The following is a 15,774-nucleotide window of genomic DNA, read 5'->3' on the forward strand; positions in this document are numbered from 1 at the left end:
TCACTGTAGTTCACGCTGTCCCTGACAACAGAAGTGTCACTGCTGTTCACGCTGTCCCTGACAACAGAAGTGTCACTGTAGTTCACGCTGCCCCTGACAACAGAAGTGTCACTACTGTTCACGCTGTCCCTGACAACAGAAGTGTCACTACTGTTCACGCTGTCCCTGACAACAGAAGTGTCACTGCTGTTCACGCTGTCCCTGACAACAGAAGTGTCACTGCAGTTCACGCTGTCCCTGACAACAGAAGTGTCACTGTAGTTCACGCTGTCCCTGACAACAGAAGTGTCACTACTGTTCACGCTGTCCCTGACAACAGAAGTATCACTGTAGTTCACGCTGTCACTGACAACAGAAGTGTCACTGTAGTTCATGCTGCCCCTGACAACAGAAGTGTCACTACTGTTCACGCTGTCCCTGACAACAGAAGTGTCACTGCTGTTCACGCTGTCCCTGACAACAGAAGTGTCACTGTAGTTCACGCTGTCCCTGACAACAGAAGTGTCACTACTGTTCACGCTGTCCCTGACAACAGAAGTGTCACTACTGTTCACGCTGTCCCTGACAACAGAAGCGTCACCATGGACACACCTCGCACGTCAACCGCTACCTCTCCTCCGTCCAGTGCAGGTCAGTAGTCCGTCCGTCCAGAGAGCAAGATTCTTTGCCTGCTCTGTTGTTGTTTGTACCTAACTGGTGGGAACTGGCACTAAGCAGCGTTGACTTAAAATTGTGTACCTTTCAGGAGAATTATGTTTTTGTTTATTACTACTGACCCCCTCCCCCATCCCCTTTCCAACACCCCACCCCTCAGCCTTAGATTAGTATTAACGGGACTGTGGTGTGTAAGTCAGCAAATTGTGGGACGTCAAATCAATACAAATGTGACGTTCCAGAATATACCCCGTTCTATGCAGGACAGATTCTTCACTAACGTTTTAACAGACGGAAAGACGGGCGCAATAGCCGAATGGTTAAAACGTTGGACTCTCAATCTGAGGGTCCCGGGTTCGAATCACGGTGACGGCGCCTGGTGGGTAAAGGGTGGTGATTTTTACGATCTCCCAGGTCAACATATATGCAGACCTGCCAGTGCCTGAACCCCCTTCGTGTGTATACGCAAGCAGAAGATCAAATACGTACGTTAAAGATCTTGTAATCCATGTCAGCGTTCGGTGGGTTATGGAAACAAGAACACACCCAGCATGCACACCCCCGAAAGCGGAGTAAGGCTGCCTACATGGCGGGTTAAAAACGGTCATACACGTAAAAGCCCACTCGCGTATATACGAGTGAACGTGGGATTTGCAGCCCACGAACGCAGAAGAAGAAGAAGAACAGACGGAAAAATAAAGTCCTCCCTTGGCGTTTCAGTGATGTTTCCACAGGCTGTGTGTGCTGTGGCTGGCTGGAGTGGTGAGCATGTTTCTGCAATCACCAGCATGTGTGACGGGACATTAAACAGATTTCCACTCCAGTGAGCACGTCCTTGGAAACAACAATGGTTCAGTGCGTTGGACGGCAGGCTACATCCATTTTCATCTTGATATCATCGATGGCTTCCACCTGTACTGACAACACAGGTGTGTCAGTGGTGGTTGGGTGGAGGTGGGGGTAGGGCATGCGTGCGAACGTGTAACAAACTTAGCGCTTATTTATTTATTTTTTATATTTTTTATATATAATTCAGTTCAAATCATGCACGGCTTCTAAAACAAGCATGTCTTTGTGAACAGAAAGGTGTCACCCAACCACGTGCCAACTCCCTGACTGCCGGTGCGTGGGGACGGACATTCCCGGCAATCTTGACCCCCGGGAGGTTCCTCAGATGATTCTGTTCACCATCGACGACGAGATCACCGCCAACACCTTCCCCTACTACCAAGAGATTTTCCCGGCAAAGAGTCCCATGAGGAACCCGAACGGCTGCCGGGCCACTGCCACCTTCTTCGTGTCCGACATCCGCAGCGACATGTCCATGGTGAAATTTGATTGGTTGATTTTGATAATTCAGTGGAAGTTAAAAAGTAAAATTCAAAAAGAGTTACGCCCTTCATAGAAATGGAGGTTAAAAGTTAAAAAGATGAAAATTGAAAAATGAAAAAGACTTAAGCCCAGATCGACACAGCTATGCTCACTCAAAATGCTGTTAGTAGTTTCTCGCTGTTTGATTTATCTTCATAACAATGGAGAAGGGGTTTGATGGATATTGATGTTTTACAAAATTTCCAGGTGTGTAAAAAGATATATTGATGTCATTAGGCCCTTTTTGTAAATTTCCATACACAGAGAAACACAACATACAAATACAATATAAATCAGTCAAGATGGCATACGTTGACAGCGCAAAGTTACGTTCAAGCACACATGACCAACAAAACACGTTCACAACACAAAGATTTTGGTAGCTCTATTGTCCTGGTCAGCGCTCTGGGTTCATGAGAAGGTCAGACAGTGATCTGCATCCATCCACTCACCCCCTTCCCTCCCCATCAGATGTGATGTAGCGATTAATTCATGGATCAGTCGACATGCTTTGACGCTTCCTTTAAAACTGAAACTAAATCTGGTCATATTAAAATGCGAGATCTAGTTGAAACTAAACCTCGTCGTATTAAAATGTGAGATCAAGTTGAAACTGAACTTCGTCATATTAACTCACTCAGTACGGCCAGTCCTCTCTTCTCCTCTACACAGACCCCTCGGATGTCCAGTGGGTGTATGAATGACCCAACGTTTAGCTTCCGTCGTCAGAATTGTGGTATTCTTTGTCAACATTCACCTCTTCAGTATAAGAGCCTTCCACTTGCAATATTTTGATGATGGTAATTGGGGTGAAACGCTGTTAACGTCGTCTCTTTCGCCGTTCGTATGGAGAGAGTTAAAATGTGATATTTAGTTGAAGCTAAACCTCTTCATATTAAAATCTGAGATCTTGTTGAAACTAAACCTCGTCATAAGATTTGGGGTCTGCTTTCCAGGATACATGCCAGCATTGTTTTGTTGTTGTTTTTTAAGCTTGAAGGCGTGTTCGGCAGCTGTTTTCATGGTTGACGGGTGCAATAGCCGAGTGGTTAAAGCGTTGGGACTTTCAATCTGAGGGTCCCGGGTTCGAATCACGGCAACGGCGCCTGGTGGGTAAAGGGTGGTGATTTTTACGATCTCCCAGGTCAACATATGTGCAGACCTGCTAGTGCTTGAGCCCCCTTCGTGTGTATACGCAAGCAGAAGATCAAATACGCACGTTAAAGATCCTGTAATCCATGTCAGCGTTCGGTGGGTTATGGAAACAAGAACATACCCAGCATACACCCCCCGAAAGCGGATATGGCTGCCTACATGGCGGGGTAAAAACGGTCATACACGTAAAAGCCCACTCGTGTACGTATGAGTGAACGTTGGAGTTGCAGCCCACGAACACAGAAGAAGAAGAAGATGGTTGCCGGACTCAGGACCAGAAAATGTGGTCGCTGGCTTTGGGTTAAAACCCTGGAGAGGCGTGGGAATGAGGTGACCAGCCTCCCTATCACTGGTCCACCCGCTGTCCTTGTCCAGCGCTCCTGGAGTGTCCATACTACAGTCCAGCACTAGAGTCATCATCAGTCATCCTCAGTGCTCATCATCACAGCCACCGTCATTATAACTGATCAACGCCATCGCCATTACTATCATACTTCACTTTCTTGTACAGGACCAGCAGATTCATCATCAATCATCATCATCATCATTATTATCGATCAACGCCATCGTCTTTACCGTGGCTATTTTACTACATTCTCTTGTATAGGACCAGCAGATTCATCATCAATCATCATCATCATCATTATTATCATCGATCAACGCCATCGTCTTTACCGTGGCTATTTTACTACATTCTCTTGTATAGGACCAGCAGATTCATCATCAATCATCATCATTATCATCATCATCATCATTTGCGGTGGCGTCGTCGTTGTCGATCATCCTCATCGTCATTACTAACACACTTCACTCCCATGTGCAGGAACGGAAGATCCATCACCATCACCATCATCACGGATCATGATCACCACCATCATCATCACCATCACCATCATCACCACCATCATAACCACCACCACCATCATCATGGATCATCATCACCACCATCATCATCACCACCATTATGACCATCATCATCACAAACATCACCACCACCACCATCATCACCACCACCATCACCACGGATCATCATCAAGGATCACCATCACCATCACGACCACCATCATCATCACCACCACCATCACCACGGATCATCATCTAGGATCACCATCACGACCACCATCACCATCACCACCACCATCACCACCACCATCACCACGGATCATCATCAAGGGTCATCATCACCATCACGACCACCATCACCACCACCATCACCACGGATCATCATCAAGGGTCACCATCACCATCACGACCACCATCACCACCACCATCACCACGGATCATCATCAAGGATCGCCATCACCATCACCACCACCACCATCATCACCACGGATCATCATCAAGGATCACCATCACCATCACCACCATCATCATCACCACCACCATCACCACGGATCATCATCAAGGATCACCATCACCATCACCACCACCATCATCACCACCACCATCACCACGGATCATCATCAAGGATCACCATCACCATCACCACCATCACCATCACTATCACCACCACCATCATCACCACGGATCATCATCACCACCACCACCACCACCACCACCACCACCACCACCACCATCATCACCACCACCATCACCACGGATCATCATCAAGGATCACCATCACCATCACCATCACCACCACCACCACCACCACCATCATCATCACCACCACCATTACCACGGATCATCATCAAGGGTCACCATCACCACCATCACCACCACCACCATCACCACCACCATCACCACGGATCATCATCAAGGATCACCATCACCATCACCATCATCATCACCACCACCATCACCACGGATCATCATCAAGGATCACCACCACCACCATCACCACCACCATCACCATCACCACCACCATCATCACCACGGATCATCATCAAGGATCATCATCACCACCACCACCATCATCACCACCATCATCACCACCACCATCACCACGGATCATCATCAAGGATCACCATCACCACCACCATCATCACCACCACCATCACCACGGATCATCATCAAGGATCACCACCACCACCATCACCACCATCATCACCACCACCATCACCACGGATCATCATCAAGGATCACCATCACCACCACCATCATCATCACCACCACCATCACCACGGATCATCATCAAGGATCACCACCACTACCACCACCATCATCATCACCACCACCATCACCACGGATCATCATCAAGGATCACCATCACCACCACCACCATCATCACCACCACCATCACCACGGATCATCATCAAGGATCACCATCACCACCACCATCATCATCACCACCACCATCACCACGGATCATCATCAAGGATCACCATCACCACCACCATCACCATCACCACCACCATCACCACCACCATCACCATCACCACCACCATCATCACCACCACCATCATCATCACCACCACCATCACCACGGATCATCATCTAGGATCACCATCACCACCACCATCACCACCATCATCACCACCATCACCATCACCACCACCATCACCATCACCACCACCATCACCATCACCACCACCATCATCACCACCATCACCATCACCAGCACCACCACCACCACCACCACCATCATCACCACCACCATCACCACGGATCATCATCAAGGATCACCACCACCACCATCACCACCATCATCACCACCACCATCACCACGGATCATCATCAAGGATCACCATCACCACCACCATCATCATCACCACCACCATCACCACGGATCATCATCAAGGATCACCATCACCACCACCATCATCATCACCACCACCATTACCACGGATCATCATCAAGGATCACCATCACCACCACCATCACCATCATCATCACCACCATCATCACCACGGATCATCATCAAGGATCACCATCACCATCACCATCACCACCACCACCATCATCACCACGGATCATCATCAAGGATCACCATCACCACCACCATCATCATCACCTCCACCATCACCACGGATCATCATCAAGGATAACCATCACCACCACCACCACCATCATCACCACCACCATCACCACGGATCATCATCAAGGATCACCACCACCACCACCACCATCATCACCACCACCATCACCACGGATCATCATCAAGGATCACCATCATCACGGTGGTCATGACTGTCCTCCCTCCCTCCCTCGCTCCGTGCAGGTGAAGACCCTGGTGGAGCGAGGGAACGAGGTGGCCTCCCACTCCCTGACGCACGAGCTGTCCTACAAGCACGCCTGGAGCCCCGCCGTGTGGGACCAGCAGATCCAAGGCATGAGGCAGCTGCTGGCCCAGGGCACTGGACTGCCCGTCACTCAGGTCGGAAGGAGGGAGAGAGGGGTGGAGGGGGCGGAGAGAGGGATGGATGGAAGGAGGGAGAGAGTGTGGGAGGGGGTGGAGAGAGGGATGGATGGAAGGAGGGAGAGAGGGAGGGAGGCGGGGGGAAAGAGGGATGGGAGAAGGAAAGAGGGGTTGAAGGAGGGAGAGAGAGGGGGAGGGGGTGGAGAGAGGGATGGAAAGAGAGGGGGGTGGAGGGAGGGAGGTGGAGTGGAGAGAGGGATGGAAGGAGACAGAGAGGGGGATGGAAAGAGAGAGAGAGAGAGGGCGGGTGGAGAGAGGGATGGAAAGAGAGAGAGGGGGTGGAAAGAGAGAGAGGGGGAAAGAGAGAGAGGGGGAAGGTGGGGTGGAGAGATGGAGGTGGGGTGGAGAGAGGGATGGAAAGAGAGAGAGGGAGGGGGTGGAAGGAGAGAGAGGGGGGTATGGAAAGAGAGAGGGGGGATGGAAAGAGAGAGGGGGATGGAAGGAGAGAGAGAGAGAGGGGGGATGGAAAGAGAGAGGGGGGATGGAAAGAGAGAGGGGGATGGAAGGAGAGAGAGAGAGGGGGGGATGGAAAGAGAGAGGGGGGATGGAAAGAGAGAGGGGGATGGAAGGAGAGAGAGAGAGAGAGAGAGAGAGAGAGAGAGGGAGGGGTTGGAGAGAGGGATGGAAAGAGAGAGAGAAGAGGGGAGGTGGGATAAAGAGAGGGAGGTGGGGTGGAGAGCGGGATGGAAGGAGAGGAGAGAGAGGGATGGAAGGAGAGAGAGGGATGGAAGGAGAGGGAGAGAGAGAGAGAGAGTGTGTTGGTGAGAAAGAGAGAGAGAGAGTGCGGATCGTTCAAGCACAGAGGAAGGAGGGGAATGGTTCATTCAGAGAGAGGAGGGAGGGAGGGAGGAGAGAACGAGTGGGGAGAGGGCAGAGGGGAGAGAGAGGTGGCCGTGAGAAAGAGTGTGAATCGTTGATTCACAGAGAGGAAGTGGGAGAATAGTTCCTTCAGGGAGAGGGAGAGAGAGAGTGCGAATGGTTCACAGAGGGAGGGGAGAGGGAGAGGGGTTGTAGATGAGGGAGGGAGGAGACAGTAGTGGAGAGATTATGCGATTTGTTTATTCATGGAGAGGGCGGCGGAGGGATGAAGAATAGCTCGTTCAGAGAGGGAGAAAGAGTGCGAATAGTTCATTCACAGAGAGAGAGAGAGAGAGAGAGAGAGAGAGAGAGAGAGGAGGGGGGAGGGGTAGGGAGAGAGGAGAGAGAAGAGTTCATTCGGCCGGAGAGAGGGAGAGAGAGGCGAATGGTTTATTTAGAGAGAGGAAAAGAGGGGGGAGGGAGGAAGGAGATAGAGAGGGAGAGAGAGAGGCGTGAGAGAGAGTGCGAATGGTTCGTTCAGAGAGAGAGGGGGGAAGGAAAGAGAGAGTGAATGTGAATGGTTCAATCAGAGAAAGAGAGAGATAGAGAAAGGGGGGGGAAGGGAGAGAGAGGGGGAGAGAGAGTGCGAATGGTTCATTCAGAGAAAGAGAGCGAGATATAGAGAGAGGGGAGGAGGGAGAGACAGATTCATTCACAGAGAGAGAGAGAGAGAGAGAGAGAGAGTACGAATTTTGTTTGTTTTTTGTTTTGTTTTTTGTTTTTTTAGTCACGTGCAGTTGTTTTCGCATTTTCGTCCAGTTAGCGTGCCTCACATGCTGTGCAAACTGTGGGGCTATAACAACACCGAGTTGACGCTCATGGATGGATGGATGGATGGACGTTCGCTAGTTTTAATTCTAATGATTACAGATACAAAGAAAAGTAGTGATATAAAAATCTAGACATTACCTCCTGTCTCACTTTCATTTTCCAGTTCCCCAAAGTTGCCTTTGGTCACTGACATCAGTCACTGATCAAAAGACGTGTTGCCACACTTGATGTTCCAGATCCGGGGAATGAGAGCGCCGAACCTGCAGCTGGGAGGAGACGTGCAGTACTCCATGCTGAAAGCACGGGGCTTCCTCTACGACTCCTCCATGTACGGGGGTACCCTGGAGAAGGAGGACGACGGTCCCCCTCTCTGGCCCTTCACCCTGGACTACCCGCCCTACCTCCCCACCATCCACGCCGTGTGCGACCAGTCCGACTGCCCGACCCGCGGCTACCCGCAGTTGTGGGAGGTGCCGCTGGTTCGGCTCTACACCCTGGACGGGCGGTCCTGTGCCATGACCGACGTGTGTCCTCTGAAGGAGGACGCCAACACGACTGAGATCGTCGCCTTCCTCAGGCACAACTTCCTCCGCCACTACACCCGCAACCGAGCTCCCTTCATGATTTCCATCCACCCTCGCTGGTTCACCAGGGTGCCTTCCAGCTATCCGGCTCTGAAGCAGTTTCTCCGAAACATCACCCAGGAACCGGATGTGTGGCAGGTGACCTTGACACAGATGCTGGACTGGGTGCGGGATCCCAAACCGTTGTCCCGTCTCCATGAACTTCCCTCGTGGCAGTGTCCCCAGACTCTGTGGGAGAAGGATCCGAACAAGGCTGTGGGCATCCTGTTTACTTTTGCCACGTTTGCGGTGTTGTTCGCAGTTCTGGTGATCGTGACACTGCTGGTGGAACTGAGAAATGCCGGGTATTTGGTGAATGGCTTAAAACGCCCAAAGGGTGGACACTATAAACATCTACCGTCACAGGACCCGGATGACCAAACGGAGGAAACTTCTCCCTTAACTTCCTGACCGATACTGCCATGTATGTTTGTCCAGCAGTGTAGGGCTGTCCCCTCAGTGAGAAAAAACACAGTTTACAGGTCAGGATGTTGATAACCATTCTTTTTGTTTGGATTCCTTCCACTTGGGATTACAGTCATCTTGTTCATCAAAATCAGTTACATCAGCGATAAGAACACAAAGTGTTAACTGCACTTCAAACTCACACCACACTGATCTCGTTTCACCAATATTTAGCAGTCAAGGGGTCAAGATATGTGGAATATTGGTCCATAATTTCACTAATATATCTCATTTCTGTTTAATGATAGATTCCCAACTGAGAAAGTGTGTTCACAACATCTACTTCAAATTGTTATTAAACATTTTAAACCACAGCCCGTGTGTATACATGTGCATACATAACATATACCTTAAAAGGTGAAAAAAACCCAGACTTTGCTATGTGCATGTATCTTAGAAGAAAATACTTTTAAAGAGAAATCTTTCCCCATCATGAACGGGGTGATATTAATAAAATTAAATAAATGCCAGGGGTTGCTTTCACCGCAACCTGAGCCAGACAATAATGTAAATAACTGTGCTTGTGGCAAGAAATCTCCGTGGGAAAGTATCCATGGTTAAATGCTCAGAAATAATTCACACACACACACACACACGCGCGCGCGCGCGCGCGCGCATACACACACACACACACACACACACACACACATGCATCCACATAGATTTTTCTGTGAACAACAATGTTCACGAATAAAGATTTTCAGGTTTTATTTTTTCATTTCCTTTCAATTGTGAAAACAGAATGTTACACACACACAACCCATTGATGCATCTATCCACACACATACATCCATCCGTATGTGAATATACATACAAACTTTCACATTAACGTACATGCATAAATATGTATATGTATATGACATGACATAGCATTACACTACATTAAAAAGCATCATTCATTCAGGATTGTAGTTGACTTTTTTCTTTTTTTTGCCAAGACCATGTTCAAGCAATTTTTTTAATTATTTTTTGTTTCCTTTCACAAACATTTCTTGCCGTCTTAACATTTCTCCACATTTCTATATGGAAAGGGCAGGTTACTCTGGCCTCTCTTTCAAAGAGCAGGCCTGGGAAACAACACAAACACAATACACTGCATAAAGGCTTTCCACACTGCCAAAATATTCAGAGGATCTCAAAAGTCATATCAAGCAAAATGAATAAATATCACATCTGTGCTTTCATGTCATTCATCGACATGCCTTCCAAACAAACATGAGTTTCGTGCTGTGGAATGCATCAGTGCAGTTTGTGTTTACTTATAAATACATGTGATTGTTAAGAATACACATGGGGCTTTTACATTCAGGTTCATAGTATTGGTGTTTATTACACAAAGAGACTGAGAGAGAGTGAGGGACAGACAGAGATATAGAGAGACACAGAGACAAAGCGAGACAGACAGCCTGACAGAGATGGAGAGAACTTAAGAAGAAATTCCAATGACAAAAAAGTGTTGTTGTTTTTTTCAATGTTTGCCAAGATACAGAAAAAATAAGTAATAATTTCCATACATCACACCTTCCCTACGCCTCTTTATGAAACACTGTGATGTTATTTTTTTTATCCGTTTTCTTTTTCAAAATTGCAGTTATTGCCACAATGAAACATGACCCTTTTTTTATTTTCTTTTTTCTGTCAGCAAGTGTATCATTCTACAATTTGTTTTATTTGTATTTGTATTTCTTTTTATCATAACAAATTTATCTGTATGAAATTCGGGATGCTCTCCCCAGGGAAAATGCGTCGCTATACTACGAGTGCCACCCTTTTTTCTTTTTTTTTTTGTAGTTTTTCCTGCGTGCAGTTTTATTTGTTTTTCCTATCAAAGTGGATTTTTTCTACAGAATTTTGCCAGGAACAACCCTTTTGTTGCCGTGGGTTCTTTTACGTGGGCTATGTGCATGATGCACACGGGACCTCGGTTTATCGTCTCATCCGAATGACTAGTGTCCAGACCACCACTCAAGGTCTAGTGGAGGGGGAGAAAATATCGGCGGCTGAGCCGTGAGTCGAACCAGCGCTCAGATTCTCTCGCTTCCTAGACGGACGCGTTACCTCTAGGCCATCACACCACATATGATCAAACTGGATTTTTTTTTTTTTTTTTTTTTTTTAAATTATTAGAACTACAGAATTTTGTTGTAAGTTCTTTTACGTAGGCTAAGTGAATGCTGCTAAAAAGGAATTTGGTTTATTATTTCTTCTGAATGAGCAGCACCCAGACCACCACTCAACATCTAGTGGAGGAGGAGGGGGTGGGGGAGGGGAGTAAACATCTCGGTCCATAAGTGAGAGTCAAGCCAGTGAACACTTGCTTCCCAGTCGGATGCGCTACCCACAAGGTGACTGGTTTTCTCCACTGAAGTGCTTGACTGAACTTTGGCTTTGAGGATGGTAAACATTGAATGTTCTGCTGTGTCCCGTTCAGCTCTGTAATTAGATGTGGCAGTAAATTCAGATCCATTATCATTTTGAAGGATGACAAACCTGTGCTCCCCCTCCCCCTAGCATTATATAATTCAGCTATCATTTTAACCCTTTCACCGCCAAGCTCGCATTTATGCACAGGCTGTGGTAGAGAACCCATGTCACTGAAAGATGACCATTCACTGGTCTGTTATCCATGAACCTACTGCTCTTAATGTTCGGTGGTAGGATGGGCAATACTTTCAAGACGTCGCAGGGGGAATCCCCAGCTATTCTTAGCCACTGTCTTTTCTGTGTTTATGCCACAAAGGGTTAATATAAACTGCCTGGTTGTGTAGACTGTCTAATTTTAGCTGCACAGGCATTTTAAAAAAAGTCCCACACATTTACTGGAGCCAGCTAATAAGTAAGTGTAGACTTTGAGTGACAAGATTTCAGAGATTAATTTCATGAAATCACTAAGAATTCAAATGATTTTAATAAGTAAGTGCAGACTTTGAGAGACAAGATTTCAGAGATTAATTTCATGAAATCACTAAGAATTTAAATGATTTCCTGAAATATCTGATGGCCAAAGTGGTTACACAAAATTAAACCTTTGAGGGGTTTCATGAAATCACTGGTTTCACAGTCTTACTGTAATATTGTCAGTTGCTTCTGTGGTCCAGCCACTGTTGTCTTTGATGATTTTTTTTTAAAGTATTTCTTATCTTTTGGTGCAAATACATAGTCCTGCCTACCAAAACAGAGACACATCAGGACAGAAAAACTATATAATCCTGTAGAACATGGGGGAAAAACCTGCAAAAGAAAATGAGGCACAAGTGCAGTCATATTCATGCACATAAACCTGGGACATGCCTCTGACACTGGCCAATCTGTCAGTTTTTTGCCAGAGGATAAAAGAATTTTATTTCTTTTCGTGTTCATATTGTTAACTGCTGTTACACAGATATTTATAGATATTTATATATTGTTGATTCCACTGCTCTAGTTTATCCTTCCTCTGTATATCCCATTTTGACCAACATCCCCACCTCCAACAACACTACTGGTGTTTGCTGTGACTGGTTCAGTCTTGACAACAACAACACTACTGGTGTTTGCTGTGACTGGTTCAGTCTTGACAACAACACAACACTGCTGGTGTTTGCTGTGACTGGTTCAGTCTTGACAACAACACAACAACGCTGCTGGTGTTTGCTGTGACTGGTTCAGTCTTGACAACAACACAACAAAGCTGTTGGTGTTTGCTGTGACTGGTTCAGTCTTGACAACAAAACACTGCTGGTGTTTGCTGTGACTGGTTCAGTCTTGACAACAACACAACAATGCTGCTGGTATTTGTTGTGACTGGTTCAGTCTTGACAACAACACAACAACGCTGCTGGTGTTTGCTGTGACTGGTTCAGTCTTGACAACAACACAACAAAGCTGTTGGTGTTTGCTGTGACTAGTTCAGTCTTGACAACAACACAACAAAGCTGTTGGTGTTTGCTGTGACTGGTTCAGTCATGACAACAACACAACAAAGCTGTTGGTGTTTGCTGTGACTGGTTCAGTCTTGACAACAACACAACAACGCTGCTGGTGTTTGCTGTGACTGGTTCAGTCTTGACAACACAACACTGCTGGTGTTTGCTGTGACTGGTTCAGTCTTGACAACAACACAACAACGCTGCTGGTGTTTGCTGTGACTGGTTCAGTCTTGACAACAACACAACAACGCTGCTGGTGTTTGCTGTGACTGGTTCAGTCTTGACAACAACACAACAAAGCTGTTGGTGTTTGCTGTGACTGGTTCAGTCTTGACAACAACACAACAACGGTGCTGGTGTTTGCTGTGACTGGTTCAGTCTTGACAACAACACTGCTGGTGTTTGCTGTGACTGGTTCTGTCTTGACAACAACACAACAACACTGCTGGTGTTTGCTGTGACTGGTTCAGTCTTGACAACAACACAACAACGCTGCTGGTGTTTGCTGTGACTGGTTCAGTCTTGATACATCAAACATCTGGTATTTGTTGTGACTGGTTCAGTCACAATGCAACACTCTGTGTTGTGTGCTGTGTCTTAAAAACAGTATCAGTGTGCTGTGGTGTGTGTTGCTGTGTGTTGGTTCAGTCATAAAACCAAACAACAACACTCTGGGTATGTGCTGTGCACTTTCATTTTGACCCACTGCTTGAGATTACTACTGTCTGGTTTCAAAAACAACATCAACACACTATGTTTCATCCTACCTGTTCACTTGACAAATAAAAACACAAAGAACTGCTTGTTGGCTTTTTTCTCGTAACGTTCATCTATGCTGACAACAGACAACAAACACTTTGTAGTTTCTAGATCTGTTACTCATGAAAAGAATCAAAACACACATCCCTTTCTTGCTGTGGATGGTACATCTTCACAATCAACCAGATACAACTGGTGGCTAGCTGTTGCCTAGATGGTTCACTGTAAAAATACAAACACTGTTGATTTGCACTGCTGGTGTTTGCTGTGACTGGTTCAGTCTTGACAACAACACAACACTGCTGGTGTTTGCTGTGACTGGTTCAGTCTTGACAACAACACAACAACAGCTGCTGGTGTTTGCTGTGACTGGTTCAGTCTTGATGACATCACTACTGGTGTTTGCTGTGACTGGTTCAGTCTTGACAACAACACAACAACACTGCTGGTGTTTGCTGTGACTGGTTCAGTCTTGATGACATCACTACTGGTGTTTGCTGTGACTGGTTCAGTCTTGATGACATCACTACTGGTGTTTGCTGTGACTGGTTCAGTCATGACAACAACACAACAAAGCTGTTGGTGTTTGCTGTGACTGGTTCAGTCTTGATTACATCATTACTGGTATTTGTTGTGACTGGTTCAGTCATGATGGCATCACTCTTGATGTTTGCTGTGTTACAACAGTTATGCTAGTGTGTGCTTGTGTGTGTGTGTGTGTGTGTGTGTGTGAGACGGTGCATAAAACTTGCTGGGAAAACGGAAGCATCAGCAGGAGTATACTGCAATAAGCTGCCTCACTTTCATTTTGACGCCACTTCATACTGAAGATCTCACACTACCTCAAGGATTTTCAAAAACATATGCATCTGAACATCAACATACTCACACACCTGTCAAATGAGAAATTAATACACACAAAGTGAGTACTGCTTGGATATCAGGAATCATTTATTTCTTCCAGTAAAAAGTTTCATCATGCATGATATGCATATCACATACAAACATCTATATACAGCTTTTTACAAGATAATTCAAGATCATTTACTCAATGGAATAAGAATCAAAACACACATTTACCACTTTCACTCAGCAAATTTGGAAGGCTACATCAACATTCACATATCACACCATGTTTATAACAGCTGCTGGCCTCTAAGGCTGTGCCACAGACGAAAAACAAACTTGTATAAAATTACTAACCATGCTGAATTAGAAACTGCAACTTTGATGATGAAAATATGGAAATAGGCTCTCCCCCCCCCCCTCTCTCTCACACACATGTACACACAGTTCTAAAATACCCACACATTAATTTCAAAACCACATATTATGCATATTCTTCATCCTATCACAGCCTGGCTGACTACAGAAACCAAGTATTCATGGGAATCAACATAGATGATAAAGATTGAATGATTTCCCTTGTCAGCAGTCACATGCTCTCACAGGCCCATTGCAACAATGGTCAAACTGGCATCTGCAATGCATCGAACCTGACTAGAGTGATATACTCCAATCGATTGAACTCAAATATGATTTGGACAGTGAGGCATGGCCAGAAGTAAAAATGTCAAAGCAGCAGCCACTGTCAAAAACATGAATGTACTATTGCTAGAGGAAGCTGAATCTCAACGATAGTGTGCAACCTTGCAAGTTTTTAAGACATGAAGACTGTTATACTTATATTTTACCATCTGTGGTGCCTCCTTCAGTCAACTCTTGTGAGATGCTGAGCTCACAACCCCATGATTTTATTGTATATGTACATATGCACTATCTAACAGTATATATAATCATGAAAATGTTTGACATATATATATATATATATATATGTGTGTGTGTGTATATA

At 46.1% G+C, this 15,774-nt stretch overlaps 1 protein-coding gene across 1 annotated transcript; it reads left to right on the top strand.

The window, feature by feature from the left end:
- Positions 1 to 394: 394 nt before the first annotated feature.
- LOC143294850 (chitin deacetylase 7-like) lies at positions 395 to 10,650 on the top strand. The gene is made up of 4 exons (XM_076606356.1): positions 395 to 630; positions 1,737 to 1,981; positions 6,341 to 6,496; positions 8,404 to 10,650. The coding sequence occupies exons 1-4, from the start codon at positions 582 to 584 to the stop codon at positions 9,199 to 9,201; spliced, it is 1,248 nt and encodes a 415-aa protein (XP_076462471.1). The 5' UTR covers positions 395 to 581; the 3' UTR covers positions 9,202 to 10,650.
- The last annotated feature ends 5,124 nt before the right edge of the window (positions 10,651 to 15,774 follow it).

This window comes from Babylonia areolata, chromosome 20, assembly GCF_041734735.1.
Source record: "Babylonia areolata isolate BAREFJ2019XMU chromosome 20, ASM4173473v1, whole genome shotgun sequence".
NCBI classification, from domain to species: domain Eukaryota; kingdom Metazoa; phylum Mollusca; class Gastropoda; order Neogastropoda; family Buccinidae; genus Babylonia; species Babylonia areolata.